Raw genomic sequence first — 27,067 nt, 5'->3', positions numbered from 1 at the left:
TATTCCTGCCACGCATAAGCGAAGGGGTAATCCAGGCTCTCCTGCCCAAGGACATTCGTGTAAAATAACGATTGTGTCCAATCAGTCCTCTGGGGATGCGGTTCCCTCTAAGGCTTTAGAGGGAGATCCTCCAGGGTCGGAGTCTGCTGACTTGGGTCCTCCGACTGCGGAGGGCTTAGCATTTAGATTTAGATTGGCACACCTGCGTTTACTCCGTGAAAAAGGTTTTGGCAATGTTAGAGGTTCCCAGTACTAATCCGTCAGTTGAATCTCAGTCCTCTAAATCTGATCTTAACTAGACGAGGGGAGGATGTGATTCTATTCCTTGTCGTCTTGTTTTACTTTTTATTTAGAATCCCAGTTCCGAGCTCTAAGAGGGATTGTGTTGTATGACAGGCCGGACCTGTTTTATTTGCACTCTCCTTTTTCAGGACGCTTGCCTGCTTTCTTTATTTTGCTATTGCGTTCCGGATAGTTTTTTTGTTTCTTAGAGCTCTGGGTTGTTATAGAAACTCTTTTTAAGAAGACGTTTCGTCACATGGGATTTTTGTTACTATCGACTTTGATGGTCGAGATCGTTGGAGACTTACGGTGGAAGCTTATAGATTTCTGTTTGGGGCGATAGTTCCCCTGATGATCTGAGAAAAGTTTTAAGCCTCTGAGCTTAATTTCTTTCAGTTCTTCTAGCTTTGCTGGAACTTAAGAAGTTTTGTTTTAGCCTTTGAGTGTTCCAGCAGTTATGTTGCATCCTAGATGACAGATGGACCTGTTGGGGATACTAGTTGGTCTGCTCCTTCTTTCTAGACTAGAGGAGGAGTTTTTTTTTTCTAGATATCCGGTCCAGGTACAACAGGCCCATCTACCCTAGGTTAACAGGCTGGACCTGTTTAGGTATTATCTGGGATGGGTGCTTGATACTGGATCATATGGATACTAGGCTTCTTTTCTGGGCAATTGTCTTGTCAAAGAAAGGGAAGTTTTTCAATTAATCTTTTGGAGTCATTGTCCCGGTATCTATCGCACTGTGGGAATATTTTCCTTCACTGTTGGTGCATGCCCTAATAGGGGGAAGGTCTTCCTGGGTTCTATGATTTCTAAGCAGAGCTTATTAGTTCTTCTATTCGATGGAGAATGTAAGGTTCTCCCTTCCTTAATTAGGAAGAAGGATTTCTTTCCTGTTTCATCCTTTTTGAGCAAATCCAATTCTTAGGAACCGTCTCTTACAGTAAAACTTATTCTAATCCTAGGTTTTCTTTTTGGGATCTCGGGGTTAAGGTGGCAGTATCCTGCTTCCAGATTTTACAATAATTCCCGGGTCTCGGCTTTTATGTTTTTCTTACCTTCGACTGCTAACCTCTAGGGTTTTTTTTTCTCATGTCTTTTCGATCCTCAGAGTTGGATCTGGACAGGTTATGCCCTTCAGTCCCCCTGCTGGTCTTTGTTGACACGGGGGTAACGAGTGATATACATAGTCAAGGTCAAGATTTCTGCATGGTGTTGGTGAATCTGTCTTACTTACATGGAATACTGGTTGGCGAAATCAATCCCAGTGTTACGCTCAGATCTCCCTATTCTGAGAAATCTTTCTCTTAAGCTCTTCGGGGGCGGTTTTGACTTTGTCGCCTCCTTGTCTGTAGGGTGAGAGTATCCTAGGGAGGTCCTTGGGTTGGCAGTTTCCTTCCAATTATTATTTTGGTTCCTCTGCGAGCATTCTGCTTGGAGGATTTGATATTCTGGATCATACCAGTTGGTACCTTTCAGTGGGGTGATTTTCTTTTGGAGATCTTCCTTTGGAGAAGGAGAGTTCCTCCTGCTAAACGGGGGGGGGGGGGGGGGGTCTCGTGTTTGATGGTGGGCAGAGGCCCACTGCGGCTCATTGCCAGGGTCCCTCTCTATGAGTGTATTCTTCAGGATAGGAGGTCCTCTGCAATCATTCCCTGCTCAAAAGTTTGTAGCAGATGGCGAAGACAATCAAGATTTCAAGGCGTCAGTGTTGGCTCCACCGCTTCTGTAGCAGAAGGTGGGTTTAAACCCAGGTGGGGCTCCGACCCTTTTCATCCAGAATATGCTAGACATCTAGCATTCCTTAGAGGTTTCTCTTTCGACCATGTCACTTTTTGTTGTGGATGGTTCGATCCTAGCAGGAGCAGGCGTCGGTGTGACAGTTTGCTACGTTTATATCTTTGAGTTGTATCGCAGTTTAGGGGCTTCGCCTCCATGGACTTTGTTACAGGGACCTGCTGGAGCAGGGTTCTTGTGTTCATCACTATCTGGATTCTCTGAGGCTGACTGTGTGGTATTGAATGCTTCGCCTTAGCCATGAGTTTTTTTCTGATAGGATTGTTGCTACTCTTGATTTAGCTCATAAGCCGGTGTATTGTTGCATCTATCATAAGGGGTGCAGGACCTACTTCTTCTGGTATGAAAAGCGAGGATTCCCCTGGCATAAGGTCAAGTTTTCCTGGATCCTTTCCTTTCTCCAGGATGCTCTGGAGAATTGCCTTTTCTGTTAGCTCCCTTATGGGACAGATTTCGTCCCTATCTGGAATTTCCAGATATCCAGTCTTTGGTTCAGGCTTTAACTAGATCAGGCCTGTGTTTAAATATAGTGCTCCTCTTTGGAGTTTACATCTTGTTCTAAGTTTTGCAGAAGGCTCCGTTTGGACTTATGCATAGTGTTGACATTAAAGTTTCTGCCTTGGAGGGTTCTTTTTCTACTGACTATTGCTTTGGCGCGCTGCGTTTCTGAGATGGCTCCCTTGCATTGCAAGTTTCCTTACCTAGTTTTTCATACGGCTAAGGCTGTTCTGCGTACTGGGTTAGGTTTTCTTCCTATGGTTGTTTAGATTGCAACATCAATCAGGAGATTGTGGTTCCAGCCTTGTGTCCTATTCCTTTCCTCGAAGGAACGGTTATTTCATAATTTGGATGTGGTTTGGGCCTTGAGGTTCTGTCTTCAGGCTACTAAGGAGTTTAGACAAACTTGTTTGTTGTCTATTCTGGGAAGCGTAGGGGACAGAGAGTCTTGTCCACTTCCTTGTCCTTTTGGTTAAGGAGAATTATTTGCTTAGCTTATGAGACAGCGGAACTTAAGCCTTCTCAGAGGATTAAGGCTCATTCTACTAGAGCTGTGGATTCCTCTTGGGCCTTTAAGAATGCGGCCTCTCTGGATCAGATTTGTAGGGTGGCTACCTGGTCCTCCTTACATACCTTTTCAAAATTTTACAAGTTTGACGTTTTTGCTTCGGCTAAAGCAGCTTTTGGGAGAAGGATTTTGCAGACTGTGGTGCCTTCAGAATAGGGTCCGCCTTTCTTTTTCCCCCTCCTGTTTTCATTCATTGTCCTCTAGAGCTTGGGTACATGTTTCCCACAAGTAAGGAATGAAGCCATGGACTCTCCTCATATTAAGAAGGAAAACATAAATTATGCTTACCAGATAATTTCCACGGCCCCCGCACAAATTCTCCGTTGGGCGGACTTAAATTTGTTTTTGTTTTTCTGGCACCATTTATGTATGTATGACCATCTATACCCTGATATTTCTCCTACTGTTCCTTGTTCTCTTGGCAGAATGACTGGGGGATGAGGGAAGTGGGGGAGGCATTTAAGCCTTTGGCTGGGGTGTATTTGCCTCCTCCTGGTGGCCAGGTTCTGTATTCCCACACGGAATGAAGCCCTGGACTCTCCTCATACAGAAGGAAATAAAATTATCTGGTAAGCATAATTTATGTTTTTTTTTGCCTCGGACAAGGTTTCTTTTGGAGGAAAAGTTCTTCAAGCAGTGGTGCCTTCTGTTTATGCCTGCCTGTCTTGTACCTCCCTAGTCATCTGTGTCCTCTAGCTTGGGTATTGGTCCCCAACAGTAATTGATGACGTCGTGCACTCCATATCTTAGGAAAGAAAACAAAATTTATGCTTACCTGATGAATTTATTTCTCTCTGGATATGGTGAGTCCAAGTCCCCGCCCTTTATTTTTAGACAGTTGTTTTTGATAAACCTCAGGCACCTCTACACCTTTGTGTTACTCCTTTTTTCCTCCATTACCTTCGGTCAAATGACTGGGAATTGTGGGAAGGGAAGTGATGCTCTTTGCCTCCTCCTGCTGGCCAAGAGTGATATTCCCAACAGTAATTGATGACGACGTGGACTCACCATAATCGGAAAGAAATACATTTATCAGGTAAGCATAAATTTTGTTTTTTTACATAGAGATGTTCATGTGTTATTTTGTTGTCAGCATTTTACAGTCATGCTGCATCATTTTCAAGTGATTTAGCATTTGGGTATCATCTCCCATTAAAGGGACATTAAACCCAAAACATTTTATTATAAGGGCAGCCAGAAGATTGATTATTTATTTATTTTATATGAAAAAGTTAAATTGATTTAAAATAACAGGGACTGTAGAAGGAAATGCATGTTGCACCTCTAGGGAGATACTGGCTGATGAGGACAACTTCCATATTTTCTATTGGTGGAGTGTTCCCCTATGAATGAAAACCAATCACAATTTTATACAGGAAAATAAAAAGCTGTGATGCAATTTAAATCCTTTATTCTTCTTTTTGGTGTGCAAAACAAACAAAAAAGCAACAACTTTGATTTCCTCTGAGTCTCCAGTAAAACCTATACTTTGTTCCTCCAATCAGATTGAGCTCGCATTCTATTGGCTGTTCCGATCAGCCAATAGAATGCGAGCTCAATCTGATTGGCTGATTGGATCAGCCAATCGGATTGAACTTGATTCTGATTGGCTGATTCCATCAGCCAATCAGAAAATTCCTACCTTAATTCCGATTGGCTGATAGAATCCTATCAGCCAATCGGAATTCGAGGGACGCCATCTTGGATGACGTCCCTTAAAGGAACAGTCATTCGTCGTTCAGTCGTCGGTCCGGATGGATGTTCCGCGCTGGAGGTCTTCAGGATCCTGCCGCTTCGCTCCGGATGGAAGACCATAGAAGATGCCGCCTGGATGATGACTTCAATCGGATGGAAGATCCTCTTCTGCCCCGCTTGGATGAAGACTTTGACCGGATCATGGACCTCTTCAGCCCCCCGCTTGGGCTTGGATCAGGACATCGGAGGAGCTCTTCAGGACAGATCGGTGAACCTGGATGGTGAAGACAAGGTAGGAAGATCTTCAGGGGCTTAGTGTTAGGTTTATTTAAGGGGGGTTTGGGTTAGATTAGGGGTATGTGGGTGGTGGGTTGTAATGTTGGGGGGGGGGGTATTGTATTTATTCTTTTACAGGCAAAAGAGCTGAAATTCTTGGGGCATGCCCCGCAAAGGGCCCTGTTCAGGGCTGGTAAGGTAAAAGAGCTTTTAACTTTTTTAATTTAGAATAGGGTAGGGAATTTTTTATTTTGGGGGGCTTTGTTATTTTATTAGGGGGCTTAGAGTAGGTGTAATTAGTTTAAAATTGTTGTAATATTTTTCTTATGTTTGTAAATATTTTTTTATTTTTTGTAACTTAGTTCTTTTTTATTTTTTGTACTTTAGCTAGTTTATTTAATTGTATTTATTTGTAGGAATTGTGTTTAATTAATTTATTGATAGTGTAGTGTTAGGTTAATTGTAGGTAATTGTAGGTAGTTTATTTAATTATTTTATTGATAGGGTAGTGTTAGGTTTAATTATATCTTAGGTTAGGATTTATTTTACAGGTAAATTTTTTATTATTTTAACTAGGTAACTATTAAATAGTTCTTAACTATTTAATAGCTATTGTACCTGGTTAAAATAATTACAAAGTTGCCTGTAAAATAAATATTAATCCTAAAATAGCTATAATATAATTATAATTTATATTGTAGCTATATTAGGATTTATTTTACAGGTAAGTATTTAGCTTTAAATAGGAATCATTTATTTAATAAGAGTTAATTTATTTCGTTAGATGTAAATTATATTTAAGTTAGGGGGGTGTTAGTGTTAGGGTTAGACTTAGCTTTAGGGGTTAATAAATTTATTAGAATAGCGGTGAGCTCCGCTCGGCAGATTAGGGGTTAATAATTGAAGGTAGGTGTCGGCGATGTTAGGGAGGGCAGATTAGGGGTTAATACTATTTATGATAGGGTTAGTGAGGCGGATTAGGGGTTAATAACTTTATTATAGTAGCGCTCAGGTCCGCTCGGCAGATTAGGGGTTAATAAGTGTAGGCAGGTGTCGGCGACGTTGAGGGGGGCAGATTAGGGGTTAATAAATATAATATAGGGGTCGGCGGTGTTAGGGGTAGCAGATTAGGGGTACATAAGGATAACGTAGGTGGCGGCGCTTTGCGGTCGGAAGATTAGGGGTTAATTATTTTAAGTAGCTGGCGGCGACGTTGTGGGGGGCAGGTTAGGGGTTAATAAATGTAATACAGGGGTCGGCGGGGTTAGGGGCAGCAGATTAGGGGTACATAAGTATAACGTAGGTGGCGGTCGGCAGATTAGGGGTTAAAAATTTTAATCGAGTGGCGGCGATGTGGGGGGACCTCGGTTTAGGGGTACATAGGTAGTTTATGGGTGTTAGTGTACTTTAGGGTACAGTAGTTAAGAGCTTTATGAACCGGCGTTAGCCAGAAAGCTCTTAACTCCTGCTATTTTCAGGCGGCTGGAGTTTTGTCGTTAGAGCTCTAACGCTCACTTCAGAAACGACTCTAAATACCGGCGTTAGAAAGATCCCATTGAAAAGATAGGATACGCAAATGGCGTAGGGGGATCTGCGGTATGGAAAAGTCGCGGCTGAAAAGTGAGCGTTAGACCCTTTAATCACTGACTCCAAATACCAGCGGGCGGCCAAAACCAGCGTTAGGAGCCTCTAACGCTGGTTTTGACGGCTACCGCCGAACTCCAAATCTAGGCCAGTGTCTATAAAACAATGGGAGCTGCCATGTTGTAACTTAGGTTACCTTGTCTGCTGTGACCAATTAAGGACAGTTATAAATAGGTCACCAAAGTGTGCAGCCAATGGCTGTGTGGGATATAACAGTGTTCTTCACTTCCATTTCTAACATGAACTGAAAAGCTCACATAATTTCATAATGGAATTACAGGAATTACAGGAAAAGGGAACAAAATAAATAAACAAAAGTATACTGCAGACTTATTATATACATGTGATTTATCATTTTATATTACCATCTCAAAGTATTTAATGTCCCTTTAAAACACATTTTATAGTACAGGGCCCCTTCAAATTACAGGAAATAGGAAAAAATAATGAAAATTATATTACAAAGTTGTTTACTACACCTAATTAAACTTTTTTACATTAAAATTTCAAGGTGTTAACTGTAACTTTCATTTTTAATTGGACAGTTGGTTTGTTACTTATATGAGGACATTATTTTATTATTTTATCTAACTTCTATACAAAGTCATAATGAATGTGCTTATTCAGACTTTTGGCAGACTTTCAAATGAAGCACTGCTGGGAAAATACAATGCTTTCAAGAATGAAATTAATGACACTATCTAATGTTTTCCTCCAAATAAACATTTAGCTGTAAGAATAGTTATACAGAGTGAATTTACAGTGCAGTATAAAATTCGAATGGTAGAACAAATTTTATTGAAATTTAGATTTGGAAAATTGAATCTTAATAAGAACGAATATTCTTTAAAATGTGAAAATCAAATGTTTCCGGTTTTCGATTGTTACTTTCAATTTTGAATGTGTGTATTTGATCTATTATGAACATTCGAAATGGAATGTTTCGAATTGGCTTTTAAAATTGAAATGTTACATTTGTAAAAGATAGCTGTAGATTAGAAATACTATTTCGAAATCGAATGTTAAAATTGCGATTCGCATAAAACCAATTCAAAATCGAATCTTAATAATATTTTTGAATTTGATGTAAAATACATAGCTACACATTTTGATTATTCAAACAAATATTTTCAAATGTTCTTTAAAATTGGAAAACAAACATTTGCCGAAAGAATGTTTAGAATGTTATATGAACATTAGAAATTACATTTAAAACGAACAAATATCTAAAAATTAATTTTAAATTTTGAATGATGTGAAACATTCGCCCATCCCAGTATTAATTAAAAGGACTACACAAAAAGTTAAAATAAGAGACTGGCTTTAAAAAAAAGCAAAAGGTACAAGAGTAGCCACGCTTCTGTAGTTGTACCCAGCGGTTTAATGTCTCTTTAAAAGGACATTAAAGGGACAGTAAACCTTAAAAATAATGTTATATAATTCTGCACATAGTGCAGAATTATATAACATTATTTAAGTGCTATAGTTCTAATAGCCTTTTTTACCTTTAAATATGTAAAAATTATGGCGCTTTTACAGACCCGCTCTCTGCTGAGCGGGTCTGTAATATTTAGTCAGCGCATCGGGCCAGCTGTATAGTCACAGCCCGGCTCGACCGCGCCATAGCATTAAGTGCAGCTCGCTCCTGTCACAGGAGCGAGCTGCACTTAGTCTTATGGTGCGGTCGGGCCGGGCTGTGATTATACAGCTGGCCCGATGCGCTGACTAAATATTACAGACCCGCTCAGCAGAGAGCAGAGAGCGGGTCTGTAAAAGCGCCATAATTTTTACATATTTAAAGGGACATAATACTCATATGCTAAATCACTTGAAACTGATGCAGTATAACTGTAAAAAGCTGACAGAAAAATATCACCTGAGCATCTCTATGTAAAAAAGGAAGATATTTTACCTCACAATTTCCTCAGCTCAGCAGAATAAGTTCTGTGTAAAAAGTTATACTCAGCTGCTCCCAGCTGCAGGTAAAAAAAATTAAAAAAAATGAAGAAATGAACAGCAGCCAATCAGCAGTGCTGAGGTCATGAACTCTTACTGTGATCTCATGAGATTTGACTTAACTCTCATGAGATTTCATAGTAAGCTTCCTTTACCTGATTGGTGAAATAATATGAGAGTGCACGATGCTAGTCCCTTCAGATGTCCCAGGACAAACACACTAAAATACTGCTTAGAAATCCTTTACAATGGGAGGTGGCTACTGAGGAACTTTTGAGGTAAAATATCTTTCTTTTTTACATAGAGATGTTCAGGTGATATTTTCTATTCAGCTTTTTACAGCTATGCTGCATCACTTTCAAGTGTTTAAACATTTGGTTATTATGGCCCTTTAAAGGTAAAAATGGATATTAGAACTATAGCACTTAAATAATGTTATATAATTCTGCACTATGTGCAGAATTATATAACATTATTTTTAAGGTTTACTGTCCCTTTAAGCACTATGGGAGTATAAAATGTAGATGTGTAGATTCGTTTTACATTTTCCTGAATTTAATTATGAAAATTGTGGGCTTTCCAGTTCCTGTTAGAAATTGAAGTGCAGACTCTGCCATGTTCCCCACAGTCATTGATTGCACACTCTAGTGACCCATAATTGGCCTCAGCAGAGGAGACTTGGGTTACAACATGGTGACACACATTGTTTTAAGGACACTAAAACTTTATAATCAATATTCAATATTTAAACAACTAATACAGGTAGCCCTCAGTTTACGCCGGGGTTAGGTTCCAGAAGGAATGGTTGTAAATCGAAATTGTTGTAAATTGGAACCCAGTTTATAATGTAAGTCAATGGGAAGTGAAGGAGTTAGATTCCAGCCCTCTCTCAAAATTGTCATAAGTAACACCTAATACATTATTTTTAAAGCTTTAAAATGAAGACTTTAAACGCTAAACAGCATTATAAACCGTATCAAATAATCACACAACACAGAATATATAATTAAACTAAGTTAAATTAACAAAAATATTTGCTAAACTGCATTATAAACCTTATGAAATAATCACACAACACAGACTTTACTAGCATTTTTCTGCAAACAGTTCTTTCTATGCATTCCAATCTGGACTGATTTATAGACAGGAAGATCTTGTTCCTATGAAAGCTGCTAGATAGCTCATGTCTAGCTATACTAATTAATTCCAGCCTGTTTCTGTGCTTTGCTTTGCATATCTTTGCTGCAACACAAGCGGATAGCTCCACCTTCTGGCTATTTTAATCAATGCAATGCTTCTCAATGCTTTTCAATAGCAGTCACATGACTGAAAATAAGGTTGTTATTCTGAAACTGCGAAAATTGAACTGGCGTAAATCGAGGGCCACCTGTATATATATATATATATATATTTTTTTTTTTAAATACATCTGCATAACAGGCTAATTGGTGTTTCGAATACATCATTCTATCTAGTGTTTATTTCATTGCTAATGTTCCTTTAATATTATTAATCCATTCTTTTTATTAAATTAATATTTCCATTTATATTGGAAACAATTTTTAAACCTGTGCTCTGCTACCTGAAGTTCATATTCAAGAATGTTATGCTAAATCCCTGAGTGAAACATTAAACCCTAAAGTATGCTGCATTTGCCCCGTGATCTTATTGCATTTGAATAATTCTCATGTTAGTTTGTGTCAGAAAACTTCAAAATCCTGCAAAGAATGTTTTAATTATCCAGGCTGTGCAAGGTTTAGATTTTTTTTTGTTCAGGTAATTTTACCATTTTAATTTCACGAAGAGTAGCTTTGCCAGAAGTCTGTAGACACAGCTTCCTTTGTAAAAGAAAAGCTTCATCCAGTCACTGATCTTGCGGATAAATTCTGAAAGTCTCAAACATTCAGTACCAGGTGAATAATGTGCACATCTCTTTGCCAACTAAATCTCTTCACCTGTTCTGCTTATCTCTCGTTCTCTCTCTCTTTCTCTCACTCTTTCTCTCACTTCACCTCTATCTCCCCTTGTGCCTTTCTCTACCAACTTTAACAATTCTCTTTCTTTTACCTCTCTCTAACTTTTATCATTTTGTATTTCTCTATTTCTGTATCTCCTGCTTTCATTCTCCCGCGCTCTCTCTTGCCCGCGCTCTCTCTTGCCCGCGCTCTCTCTTGCCCGCGCTCTCTCTTGCCCGCGCTCTCTCTTGCCCGCGCTCTCTCTTGCCCGCGCTCTCTCTTGCCCGCGCTCTCTCTTGCCCGCGCTCTCTTGCCCGCGCTCTCTTGCCCGCGCTCTCTTGCCCGCGCTTGCCCGCGCTCTCTTGCCCGCGCTTGCCCGCGCTTGCCCGCGCTTGCCCGCGCTTGCCCGCGCTCTCTCTTTCTTTTTCTCTTTCTTTTTCTCTCTCTTTCTTTTTCTCTCTCTTTCTTTTTCTCTCTCTTTCTTTTTCTCTCTCTTTCTTTTTCTCTCTCTTTCTTTTTCTCTCTCTTTCTTTTTCTCTCTCTTTCTTTTTCTCTCTCTTTCTTTTTCTCTCTCTTTCTTTTTCTCTCTCTTTCTTTTTCTCTCTCTTTCTTTTTCTCTCTCTTTCTTTTTCTCTCTCTTTCTTTTTCTCTCTCTTTCTTTTTCTCTCTCTCTCTTTTTCTCTCTCTCTTTTTCTCTCTTTCTCGCTCGCTCATTTGCTTGCTCGCGCTCTCTCTCACGGTCGCTCTCTCCTCTCTACCCACTTTATCAATTTCTCTAATACTATCTCTTATTTGCTCGCTCGCTCTCTCTCACGCTCTCTCTCTCATTCGCTCACTCTCTCCTCTCTACCCACTTTATCCATTTCTCTAATACTATCTTTCCCCAACCTTCCTTATTGTGACTTTACATTATTGTTTTGCTTGTGTTTTTTTTTTTTTTATCCATCACATTCTCTTTTATGATTTCTTAATTTTACCCCATTTTCCTTTTTTACTATGTATTCCCAATCTTTTCCAGGCTTACTTCTTGTGGTTACTTTCTCTGTCGCTCCTAAATTCTTCTGGTACACTTTTTTTGGTCTCTAAATTTATTTTGTATTGGACGTTACTGTATCTTTCGATCTTAATATCCCATAACCCTTTGAACTTGTTTCCTGCCTTCTCTCTTTGTACCTTGAGTGGGGGTACTCTATTTACATTTGATTCTATGAGAAATAATTACTTAAAATATTACCTAAATGTGTACTCTACTCAATAGATAGCAATGAATTTATCGGATTATTCAAAATTTAAGGCTCTGAAAAAAATGTTTTTCATTTCATTTTCAAATTACCTTTTACCCTCACTCTAGGAACGAACAGATAATGCAGTAATTTTCCTTCTTTATACTTTTTTAAACTATGCAATGCCGTTCAAGCATGTAACTTTTATTTTTTTATTACTAATTCTATTTTTTTTTTTTTTTTTTTTTACGTGAGTCCACATTTTTTAATTTTTGGGATGAGGGGTCCAGTGCTGTAGGGGTTAAAGCAGAAATATGTTTTTCTAAAGTACTTTAAAAGGAGCAAAAACAAAACAAAATAAACATTTCTTTATTGAGTAAAGATTAAAAAAAACAAAAAACTTTTTTACTATTTTTATGATTCCTGTCGTTTTTGTTTGTTTAATTGGGATTTCTGGAAACTACCTCAAGCAACCAGCTTCTATCATTAGAATCATGCAAGTTCATATTAGTCAAGTGCCAAATTATAACCATAATTGAATGTAACTGTTTCAGCAAACATAAAACTAAAAAAAAATATACCCAAACCTGTACACGGTAAACCGTCTTTGTCGACAACCAACATTTGCCCAATAAAACTGCACCTGTACATTTATTTTAATTGTTTTAATTGTAATGGTTATATACACTTATAGACTTATATATACAATTTATAGAAACACTGTACGCCTTTTTTCAGTCTTGTGAAAAAACCCAGCTTTAAAACATGCAGCTGATGTATTATGTTAAGATTTGTTGGCTTATTGGTATTTCTGACTAATGCTCATTTACCAACAAAAACAATAACAGAAAAAATGAATCGCCATATTTATACGCTGCTTTTTATATGACTGTTAAAAAAAAAACATTAGATCAATTTGTTCCTTTAATTTGGAAACTCCCTTCCCCTCTCGAGCCAAATTAAAGGGATATGAAACCCAAAATATTTATTTCATGGTCCAGACAAAGGAAACCATTTTAAACCACTTTCCAATTTACTTTTATTATCCAATTTGTTTAATTCTTTTGGAATCATTTGTTGAAGAAAAAAACAGCAATGCACATGGGTGAGCCAATAACATGAGGCATATTTTTGCAGTGATCAATCGGCTACCCCTGAGCCTACCTTGGTATGTTTTTAACAAAGGATACCAAGAGAATAAAACAAATTAGAAAATAAAAGTAAATTGGAAAGTTGTTTAAAATTGCATACCCTCTCTGAATCATGAAAGAAACATTTTTGAGTTTCATGTCCCTTTAAGGGAAACAATTATGGTAAAAAAAAGAAAACTGATTTAGCGCCTGCAGCCCTTCCCGCCTCTACTTCTGTCTGTCTCATTCTGTCATTCCCTCTGATAAGATGCTGCCCTGACACTCTCCGTTGCTCTTTTCCGTTGCATTCAGCATGCCATCGCTTTTTGTTTAAAGGAGTCTGGGAATAAGCCTCCCGTGGTAACGTATTGTGCACGCCTGCATTACCAAGAAGTCTATATTTTATAATAAACATTCTTTTTTTGGAATATCATTTTATTTACTTATCAAACCTGTATTTCTTCCTTTTATGTAATTAATGGCAATGAATTTCTAAACAAAGATAAACATAATATGAACAATAAGCATAGTGTTTATTGATTAACTACAAGGGTAGAAAGAATCGAGCATGAAAACAAAATGTTTGTTTGATTTTTTTTTTTTCTTTACAACAAGAATGTATTTACCAAAAATGTTGTCTCATTTTAAAATAACCTCTTTTTTTAAAGGTCTTTTCTTCTGTTGTAAGTTTGCAGACTATGCAGCCTTCACACTCTGGTTTACCTACTGTAGCTATGGCCTGCTCTTCTTCAGCATTTCTTTGATAAATGTTAAACACCACATCTTTTCCAAGGGACATGAAACCCACATTTTTTCTTTTATGACTCAAAGCGTGTAATTAAAAAAAAAAAAAAAAAAAAAGTAATCAAATTTACTTTGTACTCTTTGTGTTCTTTGTTAAAGAATATATTTAGGTCGGCTCAGGACTGTGCACGCATGGAGCACTGTATAAAAGCTGCTTAGCAACGGCTTTTAGCAATGTTATACACTTCTGAACAATAGATAGCAGCATTATTTGCCCAATGTATAACATTGTTAAAAGCATTGTTGCAAAACTGCTGCTGTATAGTGAATTCTTCTAGGTATGCTATTTGATAAAGAACACCAAGAGAACAAAGTAAATTTGAAAAATGAAGTAAGTTGAAAAGTGTTTTAAAATTGCTGTTCTAAAGAAAAAAATAAATAGGGTTTTTTTTGTCCCTTTTTAAGTAAATTTGTGAGGGCTTTCTCTTTATGCGCCACAGAGAGAGTGGCACATTAGTCAAATTATTGTGTATGTATGCAATTATGTCAATCCAAATCAGAAAGTGAGCCAGGACCGTCATGTTTTACTTAAAGTTGGAGATCCTATCTTGTCTGGTAAGACACTGAGCTGTAGATTGTCTTAAAACTACACCAATAGATGTTAGGGAATCTATTACATGAATTATGTACTATATTTGGGTATTCACAAGGATATGGTGGTGCTCAAATTTTTAAAAGGTGTATTCAGCATCACATGTGGCACAGCATGTCTCCCTACTGTTTCGATAGGTGGGGGGCTGACTGTGAAATCTAGTGTATGGATTGTATATGTTGGACTGGGAAACGTTGGGTCTATGCAGGAATCAATAGCAGTATAATTGTCATTTCAAAAATGCTGGATATTGAAGATTCTGAAGGTTTATATTAACCTTTTACAAATCTGTATTCTATATAAACCTATTAAAAGTATCTTGTTTTTATAATTTGTTCCTTCTTTTGTTTTTAAACTTACTTTGTGATTTGACCAGAATATCGGGTAATTCAATCTTGCCACTTAGAATTTGTTACCTGGTCAATATTGATACTATCATAGTGTTCTGTTTGGTAGAATGTCCTTCAGCAATTTGATGAGCATATCGTAGAATCTTTTGAAGGAGCGTTTCATTCAGGGAAGCTAGGGGATAACCATTGACCTAGGAAGGCAGGTTTTTACATACACAAAGAGAAGCAGTCTGCTAGGAACGAACAACAGCTCAGTGCTCAGTGGTTAGTCCTATGGCCAGGTTACCACCTGGGAGTAGCTTCTTTAAGCCCAATTGTCCTTTTCACAGAAGAAAACTTTCCTGAAGTATATCAGTCTGATCCCACCAAACAAGGTCAGATTAGCCCCAAAATACCAGATAATTATCCTCTGAACAAGGGGAATGGCAACCCCAGACGATCATTTCGGACTCCTTTGGGACTCGTCAGTGAGGTGCAGCCACATCCCTCTTAAGTTTTTGTTCGGACTGCTTGGTCTTTCCGTGAGTAATAGTGACAGATAATGCTACGTGGTGCTATTTTTTTTTGTTTCAAGTTAGTGGAATGCTGTTGGTTAGGGTGGATTCTGTGGTTCATAGTTAATGTTTCTGAACCAAGACGAGAAGTAGAATGAAGTACTTTGTTCTTAATACAGACAGATTCCAGAGGGGACTTAATTCATTACCATCTGGTTATGCAGTTTCTAGAAACGTTACTACATTTCTTACAGGGAAATCACTTGTCCTCTTTGGCTTCTCTATAGACTATTTTTACATCTGCATTTGTTGGTCCTAAATAGAGCCCGTAAAGAAAGTTGGGAGTGCAATTCAGTGATAAGGCCTCATACTTTTGCATGATGCTTTCTAAAAATGAATAGATTTTTGAATTGGAATATTTATATTACCTTATAAAGTTAGTTTTTTTGTATGTGTACGTGTGTGTGGGGGGGATTCAGTGGCATTGACATTTTAGAGGTCTAGGATGTTAGAAAATATAATCTCAATGTTTATCTAGTAAAATATGCTTACCATAGAGCCAAGAATAAATATAAATTAAATCATTAATACAATTATTTTTTCAATACAAGCTGTCCATCACTAAGGTTATGTGATATGCCAATTTACAACAGTTCTGTTAGGTGTAAGGTAAGTCATTTAAAAAAATTAACCCCCTAATTATTATCTTAATGTATTTAAAGGGAAGAAAAGCAGGTTTGATAAATATACATTATTTGTCTGGTCTATTAATCCTTTTTTTTTTTTTTTTTTGAAGAAAACAACACTTTTTTTAATTTCTATCTTTCATTTTTATTTTGTTCCCAGCTTGCTATTTATGTATAGCACCAAATGTTTGTGTATATGCACATCTTTATGGCTGCATGCCAGATTCACACCATAAATATTTAGATAAATGTGTAAATTGTACTGTTTTTATAGCGTTTAGGTATATTTATTTATTTTTATTTATTTTTAGGCAGATATTTATTTTACAGCTACTCACTATATAGTATATGGTATTGTGTTAAAACTGCACAACAATCTAGGATTGGGGCACTGTTATAACCTAAAATATTGTGTAATTAAAGGGACATTATACACTAGACTTTTCTTTGCATAAATGTTATGTGTATATATATGTATATAGCCTATACCGTTTTTTTCTTATATTTTTTTTTTTTTAGCTTTTGTTATTTTTAAATAATATTGTGCTGATTTTCAGACTCCTTACCAAGCCCCAAAGTTTTAAAGTATACTGATGTATTCCTACTCCAGCTTGCTCCTGTTTGTGTAAACAATATTTTCAGATGCAGAGGAAAGGGGGGAGTGTCTGTTGTTTTTTTCGCAATACACCCACTTTCAGAGGGTTTTCCTGCTAAACTTTTTAACCAAGCTAAACTGGGAGCTTCTAAGTATGTTTTTAAACAGTTTTTTACTGGATTTTTATATCAGTATCTGTACATATTCTTTATGGTAGTGTCTATTACATACAGCTATATAAAATTTGGTGTATACTGTCCCTTTAAGACATTTTTATTATTACAAATTTCAGATAGATATTTCTATTTTTGTTTTGTAGAGTTAGAAAATGTATACAATAAATAAATTTGCTCAAATATTTTTGTGTTGCCTGTTAAACCAAACAATTTTCTTTCATTATTGATATAGAGAATACAATTTTTTTTATTGTTTACATTCCAATTTACACTTTGCTTTATTCTCTTGGTATCATTTGTTGAGGAAACAGCAATGCACATGAGTGAGCCAATAATATGAGACATATATGTGCAGCCATCATTCAGCAGCTCCTGAAACTGGAAAGTTGTTTATAATCACATTCTCTATATGAATCATGAAAGAAAACGTTTCGGTTTCATTCCCCTTTAACACTAATAAATCCGGCACTGGCCACGGCCATATGTGGCATTGGTTTGTAAAGCAAATACTGAATAACAGACATCTACCTAATACACACACACACACATTTTTAATCTGTTTTAATAAACTCCATAAACAAATGAATAAGTACACATAATGTTTTTTCGTTACGGACTGCATCCCTTTAATACGAGTATCACAGTAATGGTCTTGGGGTAGTTAATAAACATTTTCATCACCATTTCAGGGTGTAGAATATAACGGTTACTTGTACACTGGTATAAAATGTGTAACTCCTGTTTTTTTCATCCATTAGATACGCTATCGAAAGGATAAAGCTCTCTCCCGGCAAACGCCCTGCTTCACATCGGTCTCTTCTATGAGGGATCTTTCAAATGGAAGTGCGCTTGCTGCTACTATTCACTACTACTGCCCTGCTGAGCTGAGACTTCAGGGTGAGAAGAGATACTTGGAGTGTTAGGGCATTTATTGGAATATAGTAAGACCTGGAATGTTGAGTAATTGTTTCAGATCTCAATGTAACCCAAGGTTGAGTTTAATGACAACTTCAAACTCCTTGAAGTATAATATTATGCTTGATAAGGCAATATGTAGTTGTAATGTGGCACATTTAGCATTAACGGGGCAGTAAAATCAAAATTAAACTTTTATGACTGATAGAGAAGGGGTGCCCAAACTTGGTGCTCCAGAGGTTTTTGGAACTACATTTCCCATGATACTCAGACACTCAGCTGGCTGAGCATCATGGGAAATGTAGTAAAAACCTCTTGAGCACCACTGAGATAGAACATGCAATTGTAAACACATTTCTCCAACATAGGTGTGTCCGGTCCACGGCGTCATCCTTACTTGTGGGATATTCTCTTCCCCAACAGGAAATGGCAAAGAGCCCAGCAAAGCTGGTCACATGATCCCTCCTAGGCTCCGCCTACCCCAGTCATTCTCTTTGCCGTTGTACAGGCAACATCTCCACGGAGATGGCTTAGAGTTTTTTAGTGTTTAACTGTAGTTTTTATTATTCAATCAAGAGTTTGTTATTTTAAAATAGTGCTGATATGTACTATTTACTCAGAAACAGAAAAGAGATGAAGATTTCTGTTTGTATGAGGAAAATGATTTTAGCAACCGTCACTAAAATCCATGGCTGTTCCACACAGGACTGTTGAGAGCAATTAACTTCAGTTGGGGGAACAGTGAGCAGTCTCTTGCTGCTGGAGGTATGACACATTCTAACAAGACGATGTAATGCTGGAAGCTGTCATTTTCCCTATGGGATCCGGTAAGCCATGTTTATAAAGATCGTAAATAAGGGCTTCACAAGGGCTTATTAAGACTGTAGACTTTTTCTGGGCTAAATCGATTCATTATTAACACATATTTAGCCTTGAGGAATCATTTTATCTGGGTATTTTGATATAATAATATCGGCAGGCACTGTTTTAGACTCCTTATTATTTAGGGGCTTTCCCAAATCATAGGCAGAGCCTCATTTTCGCGCCGGTGTTGCGCACTTGTTTTTGAGAGGCATGACATGCAGTCGCATGTGAGAGGAGCTCTGATACTTAGAAAAGACTTTCTGAAGGCGTCATTTGGTATCGTATTCCCCTTTGGGCTTGGTTGGGTCTCAGCAAAGCAGATACCAGGGACTGTAAAGGGGTTAAAGTTAAAAACGGCTCCGGTTCCGTTATTTTAAGGGTTAAAGCTTCCAAATTTGGTGTGCAATACTTTTAAGGCTTTAAGACACTGTGGTGAAAATTTGGTGAATTTTGAACAATTTCTTCATGTTTTTTCGCAATTGCAGTAATAAAGTGTGTTCAGTTTAAAATTTAAAGTGACAGTAACGGTTTTATTTTAAAACGTTTTTTGTACTTTGTTATCAAGTTTATGCCTGTTTAACATGTCTGAACTACCAGATAGACTGTGTTCTGAATGTGGGGAAGCCAGAATTCCTATTCATTTAAATAAATGTGATTTATGTGACAATGACAATGATGCCCAAGATGATTCCTCAAGTGAGGGGAGTAAGCATGGTACTGCATCATTCCCTCCTTCGTCTACACGAGTCTTGCCCACTCAGGAGGCCCCTAGTACATCTAGCGCGCCAATACTCCTTACTATGCAACAATTAACGGCTGTAATGGATAATTCTGTCAAAAACATTTTAGCCAAAATGAACACTTACCAGCGTAAGCGTGACTGCTCTGTTTTAGATACTGAAGAGCATGACGACGCTGATAATAATGGTTCTGAAGGGCCCCTAACCCAGTCTGATGGGGCCAGGGAGGTTTTGTCTGAGGGAGAAATTACTGATTCAGGGAACATTTCTCAACAAGCTGAACCTGATGTGATTACGTTTAAATTTAAGTTGGAACATCTCCGCATTCTGCTCAAGGAGGTATTATCCACTCTGGATGATTGTGACAAGTTGGTCATCCCAGAGAAACTATGTAAAATGGACAAGTTCCTAGAGGTCCCGGGACTCCCAGAAGCTTTTCCTATACCCAAGCGGGTGGCGGACATTGTTAATAAAGAATGGGAAAGGCCCGGTATTCCTTTCGTCCCTCCCCCCATATTTAAAAAATTGTTTCCTATGGTCGACCCCAGAAAGGACTTATGGCAGACAGTCCCCAAGGTCGAGGGAGCGGTTTCCACTTTAAACAAACGCACCACTATACCCATAGAGGATAGTTGTGCTTTCAAAGATCCTATGGATAAAAAATTAGAAGGTTTACTTAAAAAGATGTTTGTTCAGCAGGGTTACCTTCTACAACCTATTTCATGCATTGTCCCTGTAGCTACAGCCGCATGTTTCTGGTTCGATGAGCTGATAAAGGCGGTCGATAGTGATTCTCCCCCTTATGAGGAGATTATGGACAGAATCAATGCTCTCAAATTGGCTAATTCTTTCACCCTAGACGCCACTTTGCAATTGGCTAGGTTAGCGGCTAAGAATTCAGGGTTTGCTATTGTGGCGCGCAGAGCGCTTTGGTTGAAATCTTGGTCAGCTGATGCGTCTTCCAAGAACAAGCTACTTAACATTCCTTTCAAGGGGAAAACGCTGTTTGGCCCTGACTTGAAAGAGATTATCTCCGATATCACTGGGGGTAAGGGCCACGCCCTTCCTCAGGATCGGCCTTTCAAGGCAAAAAATAAACCTAATTTTCGTCCCTTTCGTAGAAACGGACCAGCCCAAAGTGCTACGTCCTCTAAGCAAGAGGGTAATACTTCTCAAGCCAAGCCAGCTTGGAGACCAATGCAAGGCTGGAACAAGGGAAAGCAGGCCAAGAAACCTGCCACTGCTACCAAGACAGCATGAAATGTTGGCCCCCGATCCGGGACCGGATCTGGTGGGGGGCAGACTCTCTCTCTTCGCTCAGGCTTGGGCAAGAGATGTTCTGGATCCTTGGGCGCTAGAAATAGTCTCCCAAGGTTATCTTCTGGAATTCAAGGGGCTTCCCCCAAGGGGGAGGTTCCACAGGTCTCAGTTGTCTTCAGACCACATAAAAAGACAGGCATTCTTACATTGTGTAGAAGACCTGTTAAAAATGGGAGTGATTCATCCTGTTCCATTAAGAGAACAAGGGATGGGGTTCTACTCCAATCTGTTCATAGTTCCCAAAAAAGAGGGAACGTTCAGACCAATCTTAGATCTCAAGATCTTAAACAAGTTTCTCAAGGTTCCATCGTTCAAGATGGAAACCATTCGAACTATTCTTCCTTCCATCCAGGAAGGTCAATTCATGACCACGGTGGATTTAAAGGATGCGTATCTACATATTCCTATCCACAAGGAACATCATCGGTTCCTAAGGTTCGCATTCCTGGACAAGCATTACCAGTTCGTGGCGCTTCCTTTCGGATTAGCCACTGCTCCAAGGATTTTCACAAAGGTACTAGGGTCCCTTCTAGCTGTGCTAAGACCAAGGGGCATTGCTGTAGTACCTTACTTGGACGACATTCTGATTCAAGCGTCGTCCCTTCCTCAAGCAAAGGCTCACACGGACATTGTCCTGGCCTTTCTCAGATCTCACGGATGGAAAGTGAACGTGGAAAAGAGTTCTCTATCTCCGTCAACAAGGGTTCCCTTCTTGGGAACAATAATAGACTCCTTAGAAATGAGGATTTTTCTGACAGAGGCCAGAAAAACAAAACTTCTAGACTCTTGTCGGATACTTCATTCCGTTCCTCTTCCTTCCATAGCGCAGTGCATGGAAGTGATCGGTTTGATGGTAGCGGCAATGGACATAGTTCCTTTTGCGCGCATTCATCTAAGACCATTACAACTGTGCATGCTCAGTCAGTGGAATGGGGACTATACAGACTTGTCTCCGAAGATACAAGTAAATCAGAGGACCAGAGACTCACTCCGTTGGTGGCTGTCCCTGGACAACCTGTCACAAGGGATGACATTCCGCAGACCGGAGTGGGTCATCGTCACGACCGACGCCAGTCTGATGGGCTGGGGCGCGGTCTGGGGATCCCTGAAAGCTCAGGGTCTTTGGTCTCGGGAAGAATCTCTTCTACCGATAAATATTCTGGAACTGAGAGCGATATTCAATGCTCTCAAGGCTTGGCCTCAGCTAGCGAGGGCCAAGTTCATTCGGTTTCAATCAGACAACATGACAACTGTTGCGTACATCAACCATCAGGGGGGAACAAGGAGTTCCCTAGCGATGGAAGAAGTGACCAAAATCATTCTATGGGCGGAGTCTCACTCCTGCCACCTGTCTGCTATCCACATCCCAGGAGTGGAAAATTGGGAAGCGGATTTTCTGAGTCGTCAGACATTGCATCCGGGGGAGTGGGAACTCCATCCGGAAATCTTTGCCCAAGTCACTCAGCTGTGGGGCATTCCAGACATGGATCTGATGGCCTCTCGTCAGAACTTCAAAGTTCCTTGCTACGGGTCCAGATCCAGGGATCCCAAGGCGGCTCTAGTGGATGCACTAGTAGCACCTTGGACCTTCAAACTAGCTTATGTGTTCCCGCCGTTTCCTCTCATCCCCAGGCTGGTAGCCAGGATCAATCAGGAGAGGGCGTCGGTGATCTTGATAGCTCCTGCGTGGCCACGCAGGACTTGGTATGCAGATCTGGTGAATATGTCATCGGCTCCACCTTGGAAGCTACCTTTGAGACGAGACCTTCTTGTTCAGGGTCCGTTCGAACATCCGAATCTGGTTTCACTCCAGCTGACTGCTTGGAGATTGAACGCTTGATCTTATCGAAGCGAGGGTTCTCAGATTCTGTTATCGATACTCTTGTTCAGGCCAGAAAGCCTGTAACTAGAAAGATTTACCACAAAATTTGGAAAAAATATATCTGTTGGTGTGAATCTAAAGGATTCCCTTGGGACAAGGTTAAGATTCCTAAGATTCTATCCTTCCTTCAAGAAGGATTGGAAAAAGGATTATCTGCTAGTTCCCTGAAGGGACAGATTTCTGCCTTGTCTGTGTTACTTCACAAAAAGCTGGCAGCTGTGCCAGATGTTCAAGCCTTTGTTCAGGCTCTGGTTAGAATTAAGCCTGTTTACAAACCTTTGACTCCTCCTTGGAGTCTCAACTTAGTTCTTTCAGTTCTTCAGGGGGTTCCGTTTGAACCCTTACATTCCGTTGATATTAAGTTATTATCTTGGAAGGTTTTGTTTTTAGTTGCGATTTCTTCTGCTAGAAGAGTTTCAGAATTATCTGCTCTGCAGTGTTCTCCTCCTTATCTGGTGTTCCATGCAGATAAGGTGGTTTTACGTACTAAACCTGGTTTTCTTCCAAAAGTTGTTTCTAACAAAAACATTAACCAGGAGATTATCGTACCTTCTCTGTGTCCGAAACCAGTGTCAAAGAAGGAACGTTTGTTGCACAATCTGGATGTTGTTCGCGCTCTAAAATTCTATTTAGATGCTACAAAGGATTTTAGACAAACATCTTCCTTGTTTGTTGTTTATTCCGGTAAAAGGAGAGGTCAAAAAGCAACTTCTACCTCTCTCTCTTTTTGGATTAAAAGCATCATCAGATTGGCTTACGAGACTGCCGGACGGCAGCCTCCCGAAAGAATCACGGCTCATTCCACTAGGGCTGTGGCTTCCACATGGGCCTTCAAGAACGAGGCTTCTGTTGATCAGATATGTAGGGCAGCGACTTGGTCTTCACTGCACACTTTTACCAAATTTTACAAGTTTGATACTTTTGCTTCTTCTGAGGCTATTTTTGGGAGAAAGGTTTTGCAAGCCGTGGTGCCTTCCATTTAGGTGACCTGATTTGCTCCCTCCCTTCATCCGTGTCCTAAAGCTTTGGTATTGGTTCCCACAAGTAAGGATGACGCCGTGGACCGGACACACCTATGTTGGAGAAAACAGAATTTATGTTTACCTGATAAATTACTTTCTCCAACGGTGTGTCCGGTCCACGGCCCGCCCTGGTTTTTTTAATCAGGTCTGATAATTTATTTTCTTTAACTACAGTCACCACGGTACCATATGGTTTCTCCTATGCAAATATTCCTCCTTAACGTCGGTCGAATGACTGGGGTAGGCGGAGCCTAGGAGGGATCATGTGACCAGCTTTGCTGGGCTCTTTGCCATTTCCTGTTGGGGAAGAGAATATCCCACAAGTAAGGATGACGCCGTGGACCGGACACACCGTTGGAGAAAGTAATTTATCAGGTAAACATAAATTCTGTTTTTCAGTTTACTTTTTCTATCAAATATTATTTTTTTTTGGTATCTACTGTTAAAGAGTAAACTAAAAGGGACACTGAACCCAATTTTTTTCTTTTGTGATTCGGTTAGAGCATGCAATTTTAAGAAACTTTCTAATTTACTTCTATTATAATTTTTTCTTCATTCTCTTTCTATCTTTATTTGAAAAAGAAGGCTTTTAAGCTTTTTTTGTTTGTTCAGGCTCTGGACAGCACTTTTTTATTAGTGGATGAATTTATCCACCAATCAGCAAGAACAACCCAGGTTGTTCACCAAAAATGAGCCGGCATCTAAACTTACATTCTTGCATTTCAAATAAAGATACCAAGAGAATGAAGAAAATTTGATAATAGGAGTAAATTAGAAAATTGCTTAAAATGTCATGCTCTATCTGAATCACAGAAGAAATTTGGGTTGTGTCCCTTTAAGTGCAGCAATCCTGGAGCTATCAGAACACATTTGGTGAACTATTCACAAAAGACATATGCACAGCCACCTATCAGCAGTTCGCTCCCAGTGGTGCACTGCTGTTCACCTATGTATGCTTTTTAATAAAGAATACCAAGAGAAAAAAAAAATTGCATTTGATTGTAAAAGTAAATTGTAAAAATGTTTTTATTTTTTTTAATCTGATTTGTAAGTTTCATTTCTTTCATGTAATTAGCAAGAGTCCATGAGCTAGTGACGTATGGGATATACATTCCTACCAGGAGGGGCAAAGTTTCCCAAACCTCAAAATGCCTATAAATACACCCCTCACCACACCCACAAATCAGTTTTTACAAACTGTGCCTCCTATGGAGGTGGTGAAGTAAGTTTGTGCTAGATTCTACGTTGATATGCGCTCCGCAGCAGGTTGGAGCCCGGTTTTCCTCTCAGCGTGCAGTGAATGTCAGAGGGATGTGAGGAGAGTATTGCCTGTTTGAATTCAATGATCTCCTTCTACGGGGTCTATTTCATGGGTTCTCTGTTATCGGTCGTAGAGATTCTTCTCTTACCTCCCTTTTCAGATCGACGATATACTCTTATATTTATACCATTACCTCTGCTGATTTTCGTTTCAGTACTGGTTTGGCTTTCTACAACATGTAGATGAGTGTCCTGGGGTAAGTAAGTCTTATTTTCTGTGACACTCTAAAGCTATGGTTGGGCACTTTTTTATAAAGTTCTAAATATATGTATTCAAACATTTATTTGCCTTGACTCAGGATGTTCAACATTTCCTTATTTCAGACAGTCAGTTTCATATTTGGGATAATGCATTTGAATATATCATTTTTTTCTTACCTTAAAAATTTGACTTTTTCCCTGTGGGCTGTTAGGCTCACAGGGGCTGAAAATGCTTCATTTTATTGCGTCATTCTTGGCGCGGACTTTCTTGGCGCGAAAATTTTTTTCTATTTCCGGCGTCATACGTGTCGCCGGAAGTTGCGTCATTTTTTACGTTTTTTCGTGCCAAAAATGTCGGCGTTCCGGATGTGGCGTCATTTTTGGCGCTAATAGCATTTAGGCGCCAAATAATGTGGGCGTCAATTTTGTCTCCACTTTATTAAGTCTCATTTTTTGTTGCTTCTGGTTGCTAGAAGCTTGTTAACTGGCATTTTTTCCCATTCCTGAAACTGTCATTTAAGGAATTTGATCAATTTTGCTTTATATGTTGTTTTTTCTATTACATATTGCAAGATGTCCCACGTTGCAACTGAGTCAGAAGATACTACTGGAAAATCGCTGCCTGGTGCTGGAACTACCAAAGCTAAGTGTATCTGCTGTAAACTTTTGGTAGTTGTTCCTCCAGCTGTTGTTTGTATTAAATGTCATGACAAACTTGTTAATGCAGAAAATATTTCCTTTAGTAAAGTACCATTACCTGTTGCAGTTCCATCAACATCTAATGTTCAGAGTGTTCCTGATAACATAAGCGATTTTGTTTCTGAATCCATTAAGAAGGCTATGTCTGTTATTCCTCCTTCTGGTAAACATAAAAAGTCTTTTAAAACTTCTCTTTATACAGATGAATTTTTAAATGAACATCATCATTCTGATTCTAATGATTCTTCTGATACAGAGGATTCTGTCTCAGAGGTTGATGCTGATAAATCGTCATATTTATTTAAAATGGAATTTATCCGTTCTTTACTTAAAGAAGTCCTAATTGCATTAGAAATTGAGGATTCTGGTCCTCTTGATACTAAATCTAAACGTTTAGACAAGGTCTTTAGATCTCCTGTGGTTATTCCAGAAGTTTTTCCTGTTCCTGGTGCTATTTCTGAAGTAATTTCCAGAGAATGGAATAATTTGGGTAATTCATTTACTCCTTCTAAACGTTTTAAGCAATTATATCCTGTACCGTCCGACAGATTAGAGTTTTGGGACAAAATCCCTAAAGTTGATGGGGCTATTTCTACCCTTGCTAAACGTACTACTATTCCTACGGCAGATGGTACTTCCTTTAAGGATCCTTTAGATAGGAAAATTGAATCCTTTCTAAGAAAAGCTTATCTGTGTTCAGGTAATCTTCTTAGACCTGCTATATCATTGGCTGATGTTGCTGCAGCTTCAACTTTTTGGTTGGAAACTTTAGCGCAACAAGTAACAGATCATGATTCTCATAATATTATTCTTCTTCTTCAACATGCTAATAATTTTATCTGTGATGCCATTTTTGATATTATCAGAGTTGATGTCAGGTTTATGTATCTAGCTATTTTAGCTAGAAGAGCTTTATGGCTTAAAACTTGGAATGCTGATATGTCTTCTAAATCGACTCTACTTTCCCTTTCTTTCCAGGGTAATAAATTATTTGGTTCTCAGTTGGATTCTATTATCTCAACTGTTACTGGTGGGAAAGGAACTTTTTTACCACAGGATAAAAAATCTAAAGGTAAAAACAGGGCTAATAATCGTTTTCGTTCCTTTCATTTCAACAAAGAACAAAAGCCTGATCCTTCATCCTCAGGAGCAGTTTCAGTTTGGAAACCATCTCCAGTCTGGAATAAATCCAAGCCTTCTAGAAAAGCAAAGCCAGCTTCTAAGTCCACATGAAGGTGCGGCCCTCATTCCAGCTCAGCTGGTAGGGGGCAGATTACATTTTTTCAAAGAAATTTGGATCAATTCTGTTCACAATCTTTGGATTCAGAACATTGTTTCAGAAGGGTACAGAATTGGTTTCAAGATAAGACCTCCTGCAAAGAG

General features: G+C 38.9%; 1 protein-coding gene across 1 annotated transcript in view; it reads left to right on the top strand.

Moving 5' to 3' along the window:
* The window catches only part of CAMSAP3 (calmodulin regulated spectrin associated protein family member 3), a 259,283-nt gene that overhangs the window by 160,499 nt on the left and 71,717 nt on the right, over positions 1-27,067 (top strand). Inside the window, exon 5 of the mRNA XM_053718091.1 lies at positions 17,480-17,618. Coding sequence (XP_053574066.1) covers positions 17,480-17,618 — 139 coding nt within the window. The remainder of the gene's footprint in view (positions 1-17,479; positions 17,619-27,067) is intronic.

Source organism: Bombina bombina, chromosome 6 (genome assembly GCF_027579735.1).
Source record: "Bombina bombina isolate aBomBom1 chromosome 6, aBomBom1.pri, whole genome shotgun sequence".
NCBI classification, from domain to species: Eukaryota; Metazoa; Chordata; class Amphibia; order Anura; family Bombinatoridae; genus Bombina; species Bombina bombina.
Note: the sequence above shows the minus strand (reverse complement) of the source record. Positions and strands in the feature narration are given on the sequence as shown.